The following is a 20,692-nucleotide window of genomic DNA, read 5'->3' as shown; positions in this document are numbered from 1 at the left end:
GCTAAGAGCCTAATTAACACTCGATGCTCGTTCTGCAACGCTGATTCGTGAGAAGAAAGTAATTCGGAAGTAAAATTAAACTGGTCGGAGTTTTTGAAGGGTTATTCTAGCAGCTCTGAAAAAACTGTTACATACTACTTTGTTCACTACCTTTATTAACATTAACATTAGGTTTGCGGAGGAGATTCGCCTGAAGTGCATTTTTTAAACCTAACCCTGGTAGCTTGAAATTTGAAACTGTTGAGTCTTGAGACTATGTTCGGTAAATATTTGAATAAAATTATAAATTTAAAAATATCACGTACTTTCGTGTGACAAAATTTATGTATCTTCGTTAGGTACGTATAAATAACGTTGCAAAGTTTCAAAGAAGTATCTCAAGTAGTTCTCGTGTTATAAAATTTCAAAAATGCCTCAGTTTTTCGTGTTTCGATTAAGACTAAGTTCGAGCGTCTCGGGGAACCTTGAAAGTTTCTGGTAATACTTGAACACCCTAATTGTACTTAAAATTTACATCTAAACGAGGAAGGGTGATCGCGACAACGCGAAAAGTTTCCAAGAACATTCCGCGATCGTACAGGTTTGATAAAGAATACAAGCGACTCCGTTGAAGTTTACTGGAATGATCGGGAGCTTTAGCTTCTAACCCAGAAATCGAGGAAATATATTCTTTCTCAACCAACGTTTCGCATGGCTTTCAAACTTCGTCTCGCAGTCGTGGGTATACAGGGTGTTCAAGCAAAAGGGGCCACTTGGAGGCCACCATCTTAATTGTTTTCGATGATATGAAAATTTGAATGTCTATGACATACGATTTGAATAATTTTAGAAGAGGAGTGCATAGGAGAAAATGATCGTAGGTTTTAGAAGAATTTCTTATACCAGACATGTATATTTCAGTAATTTAAAAAATAATTTACGTGATTTAGAACAAATTTGTCTTGGTTGACAATAATGAACGAAGAACAACACTATGTACATATACAAGTAGTTATGATTTTTATAAATAGACACGAGTTGTATAATACAAGAGAGTTCCACATATATAACAATGGTTACCTAATTTTTACAAAAATCCGTTGACTAGCTCTCGTTTGTAGATTAATACACATTGTTTACTAGAATCCGAATATCAATAAAATATTAATTCTCCTGGAAATCTAATAAAAATTCTGATCAAATTACGAACCCGTTACGTCCAATCCATTTCGATAATTCCCTATTCAGAAACCGAGAGTGCTTGTGAATAATGCGTCGAACAAATCATAAAAATATTCAGGTGGCCTCCTTCGGCTGGTACACCCGGTATACCCCCGTGGCGAACAACAAAAACGATACCATTCAATAAACGTCACGGGAGGATATGTAGGTAGCACGCAACGCTACTCTGCAATTTCATTTCTCCCAAGCCCAAGTTAATGTATCCTATCGATTCGCCGTTGCGTGGTAACTCGAGGGACCCGCGACCGATGCGGTGAAAAATGCTGCACTTATAAAAATGACATCGTCGGACTCAGACGTTCCGTAATCGCGCGGAGCGCGCGTACGACGACGTCCAGCGAACCCTTGACTTGTCTGTACTTCTGAAAAGGAGCAATAGCGTTTGCCACTCTTAATAACGGAGCTGTCAATCGACGGCTATCATTCGGCTTCACCGACATCGGGGCCAATGCCGATTCTCTGCGATACCTCAGAATCCCTATGGAATAACGGGCTTGGACGTCGATAAATAGCACGTACAACTACATGCATACGTGACAGGCGGGAAAACACGATGGCCGGGATCGAAAACGATCTACGCGAGTTTAAATTATACAGCGGGTGTAGAAAGTATTTGTTTACCGCGACTGGCGGTCTACTCGATTAGCTAAGGGGATCTAACCAACGACCCGATGCTGGCGACGATCTGTTTCCATACTTAGCGAAACTTACCCCAAAAGTGCTGATTCCTCGGCTGTGGCGGCACTCGGCATCCTGTTTCTTTCCCTAGAACAAAATGGCGGCGAATAATAACAACACCCGGCCCTAGCGGCTTACAGCCTCTACCCGGATTACCAACAACGTATGTATGTACATTAGCAGGCAAAATTGTTGAATTCATTCCAAAACATGACGCACAACCGGCGCAGGATTAGCCACACTCGCTGGCACTTTCGTGCTCGACGGCGCGCCAAATTTTCGGACACTTCCAACCGCAGTTTTGACAAGCGAGAACGCAGGAGGAGAATTTAGACTCTCGGTGAAGTTCAGGGAGCGTACGCGGTTGTCGTAGCCAAACTTCGAGAATTTTTGGGAAGATTTCAATACATACAGTCAGTCTCGTAAGTAGTCTGTATGTGTATCGAAGAAAGTCTAAATTGATAGACTGATTTGACGTTTCTAAATAAATGCTTCAATATAAATATGTACATAAATAGACTTCGCACCTGTAAATATTTATAATAAAAAGTTTATTTGGAAACATCAAACCTATCGATCAATTTAGTCAAACGTCTTCGATAGACATAAAAGGTACGAATACTTGAGGGATTGACTGTACTTCGATACAAAACAAAGCGTAATTTTATTATACAAGTATTGAACTTAATATGTAAATTTGTTTGTTAAGATATACATTTAAAAATGGGCAAGATGCAGGAAATCTCAAGGGACACGTTTTAGAACGCCTCATATCAAACGAATTATTTATTGAATGGACGAAGGAATTTTTTTTCTCAATAACAATATAATTTACACATCAAATTCAATACTTGTACTGTAAAATCACACGTTGTTTTGGATTAAAACACATATTGTAATCTTAAAAAAGATTCTTGAATTTCGTCTATGTCAACTGCATTTACTCTCCAAGACTCGAATTTATTCCTAGACGGATCGAATCAAGCGCGCGTCACCTTGAACTCTCGATTATAGTCACGCGAGTGTCGTTGCGTTCATGGTACGTCTAACGAAGGAACCACATGGTGTGCTACGCAGAGATTCTGATTAGGCCTCGTAAGTAACAGTTGCGCGTGAAGAGTTTTCACCCTGAAATCAACAGTGGTTTCTTACAATCTTTAAAATAGGTTTCAGACTATTTATATTTTTTCTTAAAGATTTTGAGACTTTGAGACTATCACAAGAGTTCTTCGTGTATCATTGCATATAAATAAATTCCGTATTGTATACTATACTTAAGAAAATTTTTAAGTACATACACGAATAAAGTTTATTAAATTCAATTTCATTTTGTTTTATTTTATTTTCAATTTTGATTTGAAATAGTCTGTCAACAAGCTGTTAACTGAGTATCTTAATCTAAAATAAAATAATCAGGTACATTCTATACCAATATTTTTCAAAAAAATCAAATCCTGAAACCTTCTTTGCAACAGACGTACACCATAGTTCCAGCGTCACTGTCTCGTAAAAAATTGGGCATACGACTCAAACTACCAAGTACCAATTACAAATATTCTTTAACTTCCTATGTACCTACGAAGCCTCACTAAAATCGTCACGTAACGAACCGCGGCGGTGTCTTCGTAAGGATGAAACCAGAAACGACAACGAACGAGCCAAGGTGTACATCGGCTCGTATCGATGACAACGACAGAGAAGTTTCGCGTTTCAGAGTCTTCTCTACGAAATCGAACATCCGTGCGGTTGGTGAGTACGCAAAGTCGCGCCGAATGTTGCTCGCCTGTCGTTCTCGGAGGATCGACCTCACACGAGGATCTCTCGAACCGAGAAGCCGGTTCCGCAACGCACGCGTTGCCGTCGCGCGCCACGAAGCACACGCTAATGCAACTCGAGCGTTGCAAGGACAAAGGAACAACGTCGTTCTAACGTGCAATGCAAAAACGACAACTGCTAACGATAATAATAACGTAACACCGGTGATAGTTTCACGGGACAGGTATCCCTTGCGCGTCGGCCGCCGTGGTTTCAGGAAAGTTATTTTGCGTATCTTTGTATCCTCGACAGCCACCCGATGCACGAAGTATCGATTGAAACGCATTCGCATCGAAGGCAGCCTTTTACCGACGAGGGTACTGTGCGAACTGTCGATCAACTTTTGCGAAACTCTGCGCAAACGTTCGCCGATCGAATATGGAAACTGGTGATTTAAAATTGTGCGAGTACCTTTCGACTTTTTAGAAGGAAGAATCGTTACAATCAGTCACATAAATAATTCGTACCATCTATGTCTATTGAAGAAGTTTGACTAAATTAAATAGTAGTGATACGAACTAAATGAATCTCTATGTTTATCGTGTCATGTTGTGTTATATTGTAGTATGATGTCATATTCTGTGTGCTGTTATGTAATGATGTGTTATAGCGTATTATACTATTCGAAATATCGAAATATATTTCCAATAAAAATTCCTGTATACAACAAGTACACTTTCTTCTAACACCTTACCCTACCGATCCAAAAATCTCCAAAAAGCGAGTATATTTTTTATTCTGAAGTTAAATAATCATAAGTAAACCGGTTCTCTATGATACGAGACACGCTTTCTCCATTAAAGTCGAAAAGTACCAACAACAACAACATGTAACACAGTTATTAAATCCAGCATTAAACATTCGCATAGTGTTCCCTCGCAACGTTCTCTGTCCCAACAAAACTCGTCCCATTGTCCGCAATTAAATACCTGGAAGTACTTGACAGCGCCCCCCCCCCCCCCCCCCATTCTCCCCAACAATTAAGGAACTTTGAACGGTATCGCAAAAATCTGACCGGATATTAAACGCAACAAATGAAATTACTTCCTCGACTTTACCCGAGCGAAGGAGAGAAGAGGAAAATTTAATTATTACGTCGCCAGTCGCATCTGGCGTCGTTATACTAATTAAAATCGACGCTCCGCGAACTTATCACCGGCGGTAAGTTGGAATCAGCGGTTATCTAACGCGTGCAACGACCAAAGCAGCGGTCATAATTGCGATCATGCAAGCATAGGAACATAGCTGGAGTAGCCAGGCCATAGCAATGTACGCGGTGGAAGTGTTCAGCGTGAGGAAAGGAGTGACGTTCAGGTCGCATGATGCGGCTTACCTCGTGGCCTGCTTTTATACCCAGGCCGATCAATAGTCGCGGCACCAACTTCCGGTCCTAAAGTCCGTCCGTGCTTAAGGTTAAACCAGTCTTTGATTATACCGATAACAGGGACGTGTGCGGCTGCTTCGATTCGTGGAGTCGAAGAAGACCACTGGAAGCGGTCGCAGGATCGAGATCCTCCGGGCCCGTATTGCCGCAGGTGCGTTTTATCGATTCTCGATTAACGCGACTCTTGCAAAATAATACTTGGCCGTTCGGGGAAATCGTACTCTTGATATCGGAAAAGTGATGAGCTACGTTATCGTGAAATACGTTTCGAATTGATCGTCGTTATGCTTTCCAGACTGGATGCTTTAATTTCACGCGACAGGAAACAGTCTAGAGCGGTAACGGTATTGAAATTTAATGATTCGAATTGCTACTCGGCACGAAGCGAGCAGTCGAGTCAAGTCGATGCTATTGTTCGAAGCATAGTCACTTTATTAGACGTTTCGACCGTGAAGTTCTCTGGTCCTTTGCAGGAGTATCTAGTTCTGCAAGCTCTGAGTCATCGAGGACCACTTGCAATTTGGAACATTCTTCAAGATTTTATAAATATCGAATTTTAATTCCCAAGTTTAATAATTATTAAGATATACAAATCCATATACTGATACCTTGTGTTCTCTAGTCTTTCCCAAGAGTATCTAACAATTAATCTTATATCTCAAAGTCAACACAAAATACTTGTTCTTATTTGTACACCGTGTTTAAAATGTTTACAGCGTTTATTTTAAACGTATAAATTACACTCTTTTATGAATTTACATAAGTGAGAACACGCTTTACTGTTGAGTTTACGAAGTAAACGTCTCGTATTCATTGGAAGTTAATTTTATTCGTAACCATATAGCTTCGTGATCAAAACGTCTGAATAAAAATGAACGGCACCGACATTTATTCGCACCACGGCAAATTTAAGCTCGAGAATCTACAGAAGAGAAATATCGACAGAGAAAAGAATATATGGGCGCGCAATACGGTCCCTTCGATTCGATCCGACGCGTGCAGTACTCAGGAAACATGGAGCAGTTGTGGCTCTTACGAGTTCCATTTCTACGTCCGTTAACACAGAGAGTTAGCGAGTCGAAACATTTTAGTGGCGATGGATTTTAGTAATCGGTTAGCGGGCCCCGCGTTTTAATGCATTTCTCAGAAGTACACCCAAGTGTTTCCCGTAATTTTCAGCGCTCGAAAAGGGTAGGAAACTGTGACGATCGATTCCTCGACGCCAGTCTACCACCGTGGCCAATAGCAAAAGCACTTTAACCGTACCCTCCCGACATTTTCGACCTCGGACCGATTATTCTGCGACCTCCTTAGGCTCTACTCGTGCTACTATCATTGATCGTTTCGTGTCTTTGAACTCAAAATTCAATATGCTCGATATAATCTTATCTGTCGTACCGAGGAATTAATAAGTCGATCGCGCGGACGAGACTTGCAGAGATCGATAAGTACTATTTATAAGCAAACTTGGACGTTTTTAGAATTTTTCCTTGTGTAAATTTATATCTTGTTCGGGGCAGTCAAGTGTAAATATTTCAGAAATGACCCGATAGAAACACCTTCGAATGTTGGGTTGAAATAGCTGGTTTATTTTCAGCAGAATTCTGTCCAGGAAAAGTAATTAATTTGCATGTGTTATATGCCGTTCGATACCTCTCTTTGTTCTTCTACAATGTTGCTTGTGTTTCTTTTAACCGTATAACTGTGAGAAATTTCAGTTTGATGAGTGGTTACGTAAACAACAATGTACATTTCCGACATCTGCAAATTATCTAGTTCTCGTCGTGGAATCACCCTCTTTGAGACGCGCAAACTACTTCCGAGTCTTTCCGCGGTGGAGTCTTACATGGCGCAAGTATTAGGTTGTCCCAAAAGTTTCTTTCGTTTTATTAATAAGTAACACATACACAATATTTTATGTCTAATGTTACATTATTCAATTGTGTACGATTCATTTTGCTCCATTACTGTTACAACATCAACATCTAAGAAATTAGATTGTCTATTTGTATAAACACTACCGCACAAAATAATTCAGCGCAAATTACGAAAGAAACTTTTGGGACAACCTAATATCTTTGGCTGATTAGGAACTATTTAATTCTGGCCTGTCGGAAATATTAATGTTTGTTAAGTTTCATAATATCGAACCAGACATTTCTCGCCATTAGATTCAAACAAAAAGAACGAATAGAAATATTACGGGATAAAAACAGAGGTATCAAACGTGGCTAAGTAATTATTCTTTATGTGCAATGAAGTCCTGTTCGAAATAAAACAGCGCGAATTTTTTCATCGAGCCAATAGCAACGGTAATTACGCGAGTAGAAGAAAAGTAATGTTTTTAGTTTTAGAGATTCGTGAGAGAGAGATGACTAGATTACAGATATTTATACAAATTAATTTCTACAGATACAGAATTGAACTCTACATGAATTTTGATATATTTTCGCATTTCTCTATATCCTCGAACATTTTCCCATATTTCCACTTGTTGATAAATGAATAAATATTCGGAGCGGAGAGGTAAACATACACCGGATGGTCCACCTAAACCAGGCCACCTGAATATCTGTTCCAATTGCGATGATGCAAAGAATATTTTATATGGAATTTGAATGGTATTATTATTTATATTTTATTATTATATTTTACAATTGAAACTATCATCTCAAGATATATATCTGAACGTATTTTAATGCCAACTGCACACGTACTGCAATAGAAAAAAACTATGCATAAACGAGAAAAAGAATAATGATCATACATTCCCCAAAAGGAGCCGTTCATACCATTTGAATTGCATAGAAAATATTTTTGGTACAATTACAATTGGAAGAGACATTCGGATGTTTAGGTGGATCATCCTATACAATATCAAATTCCCAGCATTGCTTTCATTTTTCCTTTATCGAAACACCCCCGATGTCATACAGTCAGTCTCACAAATATCCGCACCCTCCATGTCTTTCAACAAAATTTGTCTAAATTAAATGATAGGTTTGATATTTCCAATAAATGTTTTTTTTTTTTTTTATAAATACGTACACGAATAAACTTTACGCTTGTACATATCTACAATGAAAAATTTATTTGAAAACCTCGACAAATGTCTTCAACAAACATAGACGGTATACTTATCGGACTGACTGTAGATACGAAGCAATATGTCGCATTAAAAAAAATCAAAGTCATTACTTTTCATTCAGCCTCACATCGCGAGAGTGTCGGGGTATGTACAATGATTCCACAAGTGAGCCGAGGAGGTTTCTAGTGGCGCATCGAGGCTCCAACATGATCGATCCCGGATTGAATAGACGGGTCCGAGGTCGAGAAACAACGAGAAGAAGCGAATATCTCTGTGTCCCACGACCGTCACCCTACCTGCCGACCGGTTTTTCCCCTGTATGCGCGGACAATATCATATAAGGCATTACCTTGAGACGATCGAGACGCTCTCACGACGGTCCTCGATCAGCGGGTCCTTTTTCCTGAGCTCGACCTTGGGCGCGGCGAAACTGAAAGCCTTCTTGACACTCTCGAGGACGCTCTGTCCGGTGGTCTGTGTCTGGTCGACGATCGTCGTGCTTTTGTATACGTCTTCGCCCAGGTCGCCTAACGACCTGTACGAAGCGCCAATACCTGCCGGCATGGCGGTGCTTCCGGTTGCTCTTGCTCGCCCACGATGAATCCTACCCGCCGGGACGACCTATTCGAACGCCTTCGACGAGGATATGCCGTCCACCGTTGCCGGTGGATCTACCTCTATCGCGTTTCTTCGCCAAACGCGTTACGAAACACCGCGTCCTAGTCGCTGGCGGCTGTTGATGCTGATACGCGTGCCCGAAGCCGATACGCCAATATCGTACGTCAACAAGGCAAACGAACGGGCAAAAGGGCAAATAAAGAAAATCCAAGATAAGGAGGTACCGTGTGAACGTTTGGGACTATCGATCGAGCCAACGACAACGAGTTTCCGATTAATCCGAAGAAAACTCTTCGCTTTCGACATGATTTATGATGAGGATTACTTCGAAGGGATTCTTTCGGAGCTTTTCTTAGGAAACGTATCAGCTTGACGTTGTTTAACATTTGATCGAATGGTTGGATACAAATGTCTATTGAAATAGAATTGTATTAGGTTTTCCCGAAAGTTTCTTTCGCGAGTTGCACTCAATTATTTTATGTGGTCGTGTTTCTATAAATTTAATAGAGAATCTAATTTCATAGGTATTCATGTTGTAACAGTAATGGAGCAAAATGAATCGTGCACAATTCAGTAATGTAACATAAAACATAAACTATTGTGCTTGTATTTCTTATTAATAAAGCGAAAGAAACTTTTGGGACAACCTAATATAATATGAACCTTTAGATGCAGACGGTAATTATACTCAATTTGAATTGATATTTTTTGAAACTTTTTCTTCGTCAAACAATAACCCAGTGAACTTTCATTCAGTTTTACTAATAAAAATTCAACACCGTCAATAAAGATCGTATATTTCTTATTTTATCTACTTTTTAGCACAAAGTACAAGATACAGATTGTTTCATTCTGTTTTTCATCCTCAATGACATTCTGCAATATAAAGCTCCGCAGTAGGAATTTCAAAAATAGAAATTAATTTGCAGTACCAAACGCGTAATATCTACACAACCTAATATATTGAAGCTATTTCTAAGTTGACGGTCATGACAATTGTCAGTCTCTTCGTAAATGTATTTAATAGACTGTAGTAGCTAGCATAAGACGAAAATAAAAGATTTTTTGGGGGAGAAGGATTGTATAGTAATTACAACTACTTTTACAATTTTGGTCATATTTTATTTCATTTCCCTGAAAATTTGTACTTTTTGGTATTTCTAATAGTGTCAATTTAAATGAATTTTTATTTTAGGACAATTAGAATAAGAGTCATTACCCCTTCATTTAATATTTTGAAAATAGATTACTCATGTCACGAAAAATTCTGATATTCCATATCCATATCCAATAATTTCACAGTAAAAAATCTCGAATATTAACCACTTTTGTGGGTTGTAAATTAAAAAGATCCCATGATGACGTCACGAACAGAGAGGAAGTCACCCTTGTTTTCCAGCGACGTATATTTATTCATATTCAGTAGTGAAGTTTAATAGAGTAATATAGCAAGGGTCAATACGTGTCCGAGTCAAAATTAGCATTATTCATTACACTCAGACTTTTGGCATCGAGTGATTTTCGAGAGCCAAGAGTCGAAACGTAATAAATAGTTCTCGTTTCGAGACTGCCAAATATTGGACTTTACTAGCTTACTCTTAATGGAATAGTTTTCCGGAGTTTCCGTACTTTTTCACGCATGAAAAATGACTTCATTACTCCGCGGAATAGCGTGTGCTCGGAAACTGAGAGAACTTTTGTTAGAATTCCGTGGAAACGCGTTACCCGGATGCATACCTATGATACAAAAAATAACACCGCTTGTAATTTTTTCTTCGTTCCGTGGCAACCATTCCTAATGCTCCAGTAATTTTTTTAATTGCTCCGCCGTTTTGTTTGTTTCATACTGTACTTTCCAACTTACAGCTCTCCGCTATTGAGTTTGTCATACGTGAATAATTAAACACTCATTGTTAGCGAGTAACGAATTATATTGAACAATACGAATATATAATAAATGTTCGTTATTATTTTAAATGTAATTTTACGGTAGGCTGATTATTGTACTTTTGGCATAACCCATTTGCATCGTTAGTACACGTATATGTTGTTTGTTTTGTTGTACATCTGTGCAACGTTTCTTCGAAATCTATTGAAGGCATCTTGTTAAAAAAAAAAAAAAAAAGAAAGAAAGAAAGAAAGAATACATTTTATTAGTGTGATAATTGGCATTTTATTCAATGACTATTTTAAATCTTATAATATTGTGTAAAGTAACTACATTCCATCGCTTTTATTATTAATACACAATGAACTAAAAAAGAAAAATAATGTATTCTTCATTTATGCCAGACTGTTTATTTCTCATGGTTTCAAGCATTTCCATTTAAATATAATCAAGAAAAATGTACTACTTTTTCGTGCGATGTAAATGGGTTAGTAAACGAAGTTTTGTACGAACAGCTGCGTCTTCCGCTTAATGTATTCAGAATCCAGTTAGACCGAACGCGGTCGAAAGGCACGAACAACCCTACAGACTGTCATTAATGCTGTGCATCGAGGAGATGCAGAACTCCACTCTGTTCGTGACGTCACCCAGCTGATAGGACAAACGACACCTGTCGTCATTACCGCAGGTGGGGCAAATTTGCAATCATGATTTCGGTAATACGACGTCAACGCTCAATGAAAGCCACGGTCAGACGAAACGAAATGGGTACTCCGCGGTTACTTGTTCCGTTAAGTAATCGCGTATGAATAGAAAAAAATATATATATATGTCGAATTGAGTAACCTCCTGCTTTTCGAAGTCGGTTAAAAACTGTGGTGCACGAATAGACAAAATTTAATCGAGATTATAATCAGTGGCAAGACTTCGTTCTCAACTTAGTTATCTTTGTATCTTCAAACATTACCGTTATACCCGGCGTTACATACTATTTTACAGTATGTGAAAATTGTACAGAGTGCTTAAAAAAAATGGTGATAATTATGTGGACTATTTTTAGAGAGATAGAACTGGTAATACAATAATGTATAGCATGGCGATTAGTATGTTTTTTCGTTGAATGGTCTCCACTCGTTCACCATTGTTATCAACTTGCATAATTTGTATATCTTGTACGTGTATAATTTGTCTAGCATATGTATTCATCGAATATTTTGCAGACGATTCTCAAGAAATATTTCATTTCGACATTGTTGATATGTTTGCAATTTTGACAAAGACATCAAATTTTAGTCGAATAATAGATAACGATATCGATAAAATTTTGAATTGATTAATATAAAATATTTTATTCTATATAACTCAAACTCTAATTTTTATTTAACAAGTAATTATCTTTGATTCATTTATTTACCATCGATGTCACCTGCTTATCTTTTACATGTCTTATCCTTTATTTGTTCCTTTTTACTCAGATAAGAATGTTGTTCATCTCTGCCACAAAAATGTTCTTTCATCATCCCTCACGTCCAGGAATCACGTTTTATCATCCTGATAGGAAGGGGGGATGATAAAACAACGCTATGGATGAAGTGAAAATTCTTTAAAAACAAAATATATTTATCAATATGATACACTGTGTTGTCAGTTCTGTTTCTCTAAAAAGAGTTCCTTCCTAAATAAATTCAATTGTATATCTTTAAACTGATGCATAATTATGTATCATCCTAAGCTTTACTTGGCCTTTCTTTATTATCATTTATTTATGAAGAGCCTAAAATAATCGCAGACCAAATAACAAGTCACTAAATACAAGAAAAGTTTTCATCCCAAAATTGAACGTGTTCCAGCAACTAAATCAAAGGAAACCCAAAAGCAAACATATCCTTCTCCCTCCCACCGATTACCAACATTAGAAGCGTCCCGTACGACATATCAGTGCACCTGTTCGGATTTGACGTTCCTTAATTGGTACCGCGCTAAGAAAGGGACAGACGCGGCTGGAACTGATGGAACGTTTCCGGTGCACGCCCATCCTCGATTCCCAGATCTAGCGATACGCTTCCTAAGATTACAGCCGATTTAGATCGACCCTCGCGATACCTTCGTCCTCTCACTGGCGTTTATCGTCTCGAATAGAGAGATCTCTCGATCGAAACGAAATCGTTGTCGTTGGCCCGTCGAACCGTCCGCGCGAAAACAACTAAAACAATCTCAGGTGACCAAAGGAAGTGAAGATGCGTGTCAAGGTATGCGTGACGTCAGCATGCACAAAACTCATCGATACTTGTACACATCGAGATAATCATGCGTGGCCGCATGCCAACTGCAAGGTGCTACGCCGTTCGCCTTTGTGGAAAAACAACACGCGGATGCTGAGAAAAGCGAGAACAGTGATCAGTGACCGTGTTCCTCCGGAACTTTTCTACCGCGAAATAATTGTTCGACGCCGCGCGAACCACGGTTCTCCGCGTTTCGCGATTCGGAACGTATGCGTGTCACTGATTACATGCCTCGCGTACGGCTCCGAAACGTATTCAAAACTTCGGAGGACAGGCACGCACATGCAGAGTGATACCGTGCGTACGCAACATCGAAGCTGACGATCGACGATTCGTGCAACTGCCTTTTTCTTTTTTTTTTTTTTTTGTTCCCGTTGCGAGCGGGAGCCTAGAATTTCGCGTCGCAGTTCTCGATGCAAGTTTTCGAATTGCATAATGTCGCACGGCGGCGGTAACGATCGATAAATACAGAGCGCGGTTAGCAGTCGCGATGAAAATGAAACAACGCGAGCGTTTCCAGCGCAATCTGGTTCCCGAAGGGCTCCTTCGAAGCTGTGGCGCAACCAAAAATTTCAAGAATTTCAGATAACGTTCCCTTTCCTTGCTTGTCTTCGTCGGAATTCTTTTAAAGAATTCAGAAACAAATTAATTCTCTGCTATGATAATCGCAGAGGGGTTAATATCGAAGGGGTTGCAGGCATTTGTCATAGCTGAAATCCAAGAAGTTTCGTTTTCATTATTTAAATATATATATTTTAATCTAAAACAATGCCGAAATTTACAACATAAGTATTGAATTTAATCTATACATTGTTTTGTTAAGATTTGCCGTATCCTTCATAATTGTTCAATAAACTTAACAAAAAGGCATTTATACATGAAGTTCAATACCTACTTTAAAATTCCAATTTGTTTCGAATTAAAATATGTATGTAAATCTTGACAAAAAATTCTTTGATTTTAGCTATAACAACTGCGTGTGCCCTCTTATTTCTATGTTACAATAATTGTCTCTAAAAGTTGCTGTAGAGACATTCTTAATAATTGAGTGATTTTAGAACAAAGTTTGAAGTACGTGGGTTAAATTAACTGATTTAGTAGTTTCAGTGATAATTGTTTCACGAGGGTAGGGAGACATCTGGCCCCCTCTGGTTGCGCTACTGGTTCGAAGAAAGAAAATATACGGATGCCGCTCCTAAAACCGAAAGCGTAGATCACTTTTTAGAACCGCGACCCTCATCGGACCAAAGGGGCACTAGCGTACCGTCGTCTCGGCCTGGTGGCCTTCCTGCCAATTAAAACCTTCACTGGCTAAGAAAATTTGTTCTATAATGAGACCAGGAATTGTGCGTCACGCTGGCCACTATCGAGCTCCGTGGGTCACACCTCATACAGGTGTAACTTTGAACTGGGACCAGCTACAGCCCATCTTTAAATAAAAGTGAAAGAAAAAAAAAAGACCACAACTGATGTTTCTAGCCGTTGAGCATTTATTATTGCTCGTTATAAAGCTTTCGACCTTGCGGTAGGCTTCCTACGGTAAATGTATCCTATAAATAATGTAAATATGTTCCATAAAAGGCGCATATTTATTCAGTAAGAATGTAAATACATCCAGGAATATCCTATATGGCGATGGAACATAATTTTAAAAATAGTAAGAGAAGTCGCTCTGAAACTGTTCACCAAAATATTTTTCATTCGTCAATTAAAACGTTTAAAATACTCTTATATTAATATTTTTATGTACAGGATGCTCGAAGTCAATGAAATGCGCGATAAAACGCGAACTCAACGAACTGAAAACAATAAAATGCAATTGCACATTGCAGACACATCGTTCCATCTACGAGAAAAATAGAAATTAAATCCAAGAACATTTTTCTCTGCCATCTTTTTCATTCCTACGCATAAAAGAGCTGTAACCCGTTCCAGTTCAACGATCACCTTGTACCATAAAAGCAGACCTGGGCAAACGTTATTTGAAATTCATATTTGTATTTGAAAAATAACTTGCAACAAAAAACTCTCTTTTATATCGATACCAAATAAATTATTTAAATATATTCTCAAGTTTCAAATATGAAAAACAATATTACAAAGTAAAATTGCTGATTTTAATAAGGGGTTGGTAAAGTTATTGTAACGAAGTAAAAGGGGCTACAGTGACTGTAAAAAATAAATTGACGTGTAATTGCTCGAAACAGTTTCTAATCAAGTAAAATGATGTTGAATAATTTTAAAAGAATTAGCAAAATGCCCAGGCCCGGATAAAAGTTAATACAAAATGCTATGCAATGGACCTAAGTTAAGGACACAGTACACATGGCTTCGACTCTTTTTTTTCTCTTTGAATACAGAAATCATCGCACATCAGCGTTTCTCAAACTGGGATTCACGTGCCCTCGAAAGAAAAAGAAAAATTCTTCTGACGCTAATTTTTACTTACTAACGCACACCAAGAATTCATATATTTCATAAAGAAATATTAATTAATTAGAGAACTAGGCTAAATCGAAGACAAAAGTCTGAAGCTTAAATTCAATAAAAATATTTAAAACACAATTACATCTTTCCTCCAACATCTTTCCTCTCCGAAAAGAATGGCTCCAACTCCCATTACAGAAACCAGAGTTTAAATTGTACTCTGTATAAATTCGTCAAGAGCTTCCTTTCGTGAAAATGGTTTGCGGGAAAGCAAAGTTTGAGAAACGCTGTTGTACACTACGAACGCAACGTAACGAAGGGAAATTATCATCGACGGTATCGAAAAAGTTCGCGTTTCGCGGGTACGTGTGCGGCTGCAGCTCGTAGCGATCTATATTTTGAGACCGACGCACGTACGGAGAGGAGCGATCGATAACGAACAAGATTACAAAATGCTCGACGCACACAGATTCACGCAACGGAAATAAACCGATTTCGGTATTAGCCAATGTCCCGGCGTCCGTCTCCGGAGGGTTGTTAATTCGATATTCGAACGTGACATCGAAATCCCATTAAAGTTTCGCGGCGTACGGCGTGGAATGTTCCGAATATTAAAATTCAACCGATAACTTTTCCAATCCCGCGGCCGTCTCCGATCGAAAGGCGAAACCCGCGAACCACAGTGCGTCGCTTGGAGCCGAGCTTGGAGTGCCCGCGAAAACCCAAACTGTGGTGATCAGCTGCGGTCTCCAGTACACACACACACACACGTACGCGAACACGCACACACCCACGGGCCTTGAAATCGATCCGACCGACGAGCTTTCTAGGTAGAACAGCGATCGCAGTTTTCCCGTCAGACCACGACCCACCTACGTACCACCCCTCGAGGTGGGCAAAATTCTGATCTAGATACGAATTTCGAAAAATACAGTTTATTCGTGACTTGGTAAATAAAAAGTAGAATAATAATTGAAGTACCTCTAACGAAATAATAGTGTGAGTATTCTTTGCTCGGTAGGTATCATTTATAATTTCGTGAGGAACATAGGATTTGTAGACTTTCCAGAGCAGTCTATGTATGTATTAAACATGTATGTAAATGTTTTCTTTAAGGATATACTCTCCAACCGAATGAAATGTTACTAATGAATATCATAATATGGAGTATTTTCTTTATTTCTTATGCATATTGACTTTAAGGAGTATGTTATACTCACATACTGAGTGTATTCGTATATTTTAGTCAGATTTGCAATTGTTTATTTCTTTTAAATTTGGTATTTTATTAGCAGAGAAATATTGACGATATATGTTGTTTCAGGAACACCCAAAATATATTCATATATTGAGGTGTAATTTATAATTTCTTTATTATCTTTTCAACATTACAAATGAAACCATAGATTAAACTTGAGATATACAGAAAAATATATAGAAAGCTCTGGAAACTTCAAGAAGTACGTTCTTCTCGTGGGCATGAAAATTTAATCATCCTATCGAATAAAAGTCACGAATAAATGAATAAGACATTAGAGTAACATGGATAAATATCCTATCTGGAAAATTGTCCTTACCCACTACGTGTTCTGACTCTACGTACACCTTATGTATTCACACGTTCAGGTGCAATTCACAATCGTACTTTCGTTTCTTTTAAATGAAAAACAAAATCACACGCCAGCCTAGAAATAATTGAACAGTTTGAACAGTTCAAGAAACGCTTTCTCCTCGACATGGAAATTTAATCCCCGACCTGAATGAAAGTCATGAATAAATTGCACCGAGTCGTGTTTCATTCGTTATTCGAATGAAATTTTGCCCATCTCCGAGTGAATCGCGGCCCAGGAGGGTCGCGTATTGATTTTTCGCATGGATAGCCGCGTGTGTAACGTCTAACCTCGTTTCTCGTTCGAGTAATCGCGTACTCGGGCCCGTCGCGACGTATCGAGCTCTCGATCGTATCGTTGACACTTCGTAGCGAAAATCTGTAGCTGTGGGTGCTCGTTCGAGACGCAAACGAGGTAGAACGAGCTCGACCTCGAGGAACGAAGCTCGAACTTCAGAGCTGCGACGAGAACGACTACGATTGCGAGCGGTTTACTGCACAATAATAAATGAGAACCACGACACGAGTAACTTTATGTTTCTATCGAGTCTTTTTGTTTAGTGTACAGATAATAAACGTGATTCGACCTTTTCCGACATAAAGATTCCCATCCTCGGACGTGTTACTCCGAAATTTCTTTTTATTTAATAGTATGTATATTTGTGTTAAACGTGCGAATTGTCAAATTGTAAACTTTCTGTGTAGTATACAAATGATAAATGTGATTTGACCTTTTCTGACGTAAAGATTCCCCTCCTCAGACATGTTACTCCGAAATTTCTTTTTTGTTTAAAATGATATATATTTGTGTTCCATGCACGAATTATAAAACTGAAGCCTTTCTGTTTAGTATATAGATAATAAATGTGATTCGAACTTGCCTAAAATTACACGACTCCCCTCCCCCGAACATGCTACTCCAAAATTTTTTTTGTTTAGAAGTATTTATATTTATGTTCTAGACAAAAACTATTGAACGGAATCTTTCTGCGTAACATGTTGATAATAAATAATATTCGATACGTCTCCAAACATGTTACTCCAAAATTTCCTTTCTATTTAAAAGCATGTATATCTACTATATAGATAATAAGCATGATTTTGCAATTTCTGACATAACATGACTTCCTTCCCCTGACACGTTCCTCCAAAATTCCTTTCCCATTTTGGACTATATTTATATTCCAGGCAACTGTCATTCCTCGAGAACGCAGGACAGTTTACGTCACAGCTAGTCGTATTCAAGTTCACTATCCGTACACAAAATTCTAGACAGAGACAAGTCCAACTCCGATATTGTGGTTCCCATTGTAATCATTTGCGTAAACCTCCTCGAGCCTTTCTTATCACGAAAAATACGCGCGAATTACGGATCGGGATATCGGAGCGTTGCACACGCGAATAAAAAAAAAAAAAGAAAAGAAAGAAAGAAAGAAAGAAAAAAGAAAAACGAAGCGACCGTCGAAATAACGACGACGTCGACGGGCTGTCTGATGTCACGGAATCGTCATCGATCGAAATGTTGTCGTCTTTGGAACCTTTTGCCCGGATCGAGAAAGGTTCCCGGCGCGGAAAATGCGCGAGTGACTCACCTCGTCTTGCGCGGCTCCCGCTGCGGAATCCTGGTACCAAAGAAGAGTTGCAGCTTCTCCGCAGCTTTTGGACACGATATCACCGGAAACAGAGACGCGTTAGACGAGTACGAGGCGCTGAGGGATCCTCGGCGGATCTGCCCGCTCGTCCGTTATCTCGATTTTTTCCTCGTAAACGAGCGACGGACGTTTACGATTACGCCACCGATCTCGACGGGTCTCGTTGACGTTTTTCTTTTTTTTTTTTTGCCTCGCTTTGCCCTTCTTTCTTACGACGTGACGTGTGGAAACGCACCACGACGAGACTAACCAGAAGACCGTACCCGTGTTCTCAGAGCCACCGCACGATTACTATTGGCCCGAATGCACGACGCAGACTACGAACTGGTCAATGGGAATGCGCACCGCTTCGTGCGCGGTGCACAGCGGATCGAACTGGTTTCGGATCTTCTACCGACATCTCGGCACCGTACTCTAGACTAGAGGCACGTGGAGAACGCTTTTAAAGACCTCGAGGCGACCTTCGGTAAGGCGAACGTTCGCCGTATCGAGCGAGGAAAGACGAATGACGTTTGTTGGTGCTTCGTACGATCTACGGCGTGATCTACGGCGTGATCTACGAGCGTACGATGGACGATCTATCGGTTTCGTAGGGATCCACGGTTAGGTAAACAAAGAATTTAACATCGATAAATAGTCGAGTGCTTTTATTCATCATTTTGTTCCAAGATATGTTTCGAGGATAAAGCTTTAGAGCTCTGGGAAGCTTTTTGTTTATTATATTTACTTCTATTGTTAGTGGACAATAATATGCTATTAAACATCAATCTTAAATACATACGTAACAGTAGATAGTTATGTGAAGATGTTTCAGGCGATGGGAATATTTTGAAGACTTTTTATCGTATGGGATCAATGGTAGAATATTGAAACATCAATAGATGCACCAATCAAAGTCTTTTCAAATAAATAAGATACGAAAATAGTCTTCATTCTTTTATTGATAATAAGAATCGTAGGTTTAGATGAACATATCGTTTCAGTTACAGTAGAAAAATAATATATTATTCTGGAGGTACAAGTCAATATACTAAAACGAGGCTAATATTAACTTGTTTGTTACTCAATTTCGTTTAATTTTCAAATATATTATCCAACATCTCAACGATCAAAAAAATAAATAATTATCAAGCTTCAACTTTAGCGATCCGAAATGTAGCCAGTCCGTTATAAAACAAAACTTTTACTGTTAATAGCAATAATAATTTTACCAACAGTAATCAAATTTTACAAACAGTCGTTGTTTTAATAGTTCACATTTTATTTGTCTCTGCGTGTCACTGAAACGCGAGTGAAATATATTTCGTTCTCCAATAAACAAAACAAGTGTTTAATAACATCTGGGATTGATCATAAACATTTATTAGATAGCAGAAGTTCGGCTCTTTAATATGAGTTTTGTTTGAATGGAATCCGACGATTCGACGACGAGATACGGCAGTTTAAAGTTCTCGTATCGATCGGCAAACGGAGGTCGGCCGACGAAATCTATGAAAGAAAATGCGTACGCGATTCCGGGAAATTGGGCGACCGTAGACGGCCTTGTCTAGCGGGACTCTTTCTTGGAAGAGACCGTCAACATTCATAGGCGTATATATCACCTTATTTCGAATTCCCATTAGCGTATGCATCAATTTTTTTTCTTACTTCAGAATTCAAAGTAAACTGTGATTTATGAATAAACAATACAAATTCGGTTTTTTTTACGCATTTCACTAAATTATTGAATGTTTAAGAAAATGTGTGAGCAATATTCCTATCTATGAAGGAATGTTTTTCTTGTGTTATTTTACATAACTTAGTTGTAGTACTTAGCGAAAATGTTTTTTGATACAATTTTGTGTCTAAACGACTGCTGTATTCCGAAATAGTTTTATACTTGTATTGATATATTATATTTTTCTACTGTACATTCAAAACTTGAAAAAATTTTGAAAACAAAAACGAATCAATGACACATATTAGAAGAGAATTAAATTCTATATAAAATAAAATTGAATGAAATTTGTACTTGTTATTATTATACTTGT

The 20,692-nt window shown here is 38.6% G+C and overlaps 1 protein-coding gene across 6 annotated transcripts in view; it reads right to left on the bottom strand.

The window, feature by feature from the left end:
* LOC128876506 (protein NDRG3) overlaps positions 1 to 18,946 on the bottom strand; it is a 46,711-nt gene extending 27,765 nt beyond the window's left edge. Inside the window, exons 1-3 of one of the 6 annotated variants that reach the window (XR_008457056.1) lie at positions 18,603 to 18,941; positions 8,536 to 8,928; positions 1,933 to 1,986 (exon numbers count right to left, since the gene is read on the bottom strand). Coding sequence is in view for 4 of the 6 variants with exons in the window: in XM_054122935.1 (XP_053978910.1) it covers positions 1,933 to 1,986; positions 8,536 to 8,750 (269 nt within the window). In the remaining 2 variants the exon portion in view is untranslated. Of the gene's footprint in view, positions 1 to 1,932; positions 1,987 to 8,535; positions 8,929 to 18,602 lie in introns of all 6 variants that reach the window. The other 5 variants (XM_054122935.1, XM_054122941.1, XM_054122951.1 and 2 more) reach the window with 5 other exon arrangements.
* Positions 18,947 to 20,692: the final 1,746 nt, after the last annotated feature.

This window comes from Hylaeus volcanicus, chromosome 1, assembly GCF_026283585.1.
Source record: "Hylaeus volcanicus isolate JK05 chromosome 1, UHH_iyHylVolc1.0_haploid, whole genome shotgun sequence".
Lineage (NCBI taxonomy): Eukaryota > Metazoa > Arthropoda > Insecta > Hymenoptera > Colletidae > Hylaeus > Hylaeus volcanicus.
The sequence above is the reverse complement of the archived record's forward strand: the minus strand, read 5'-3'. Positions and strand labels throughout refer to the sequence as shown.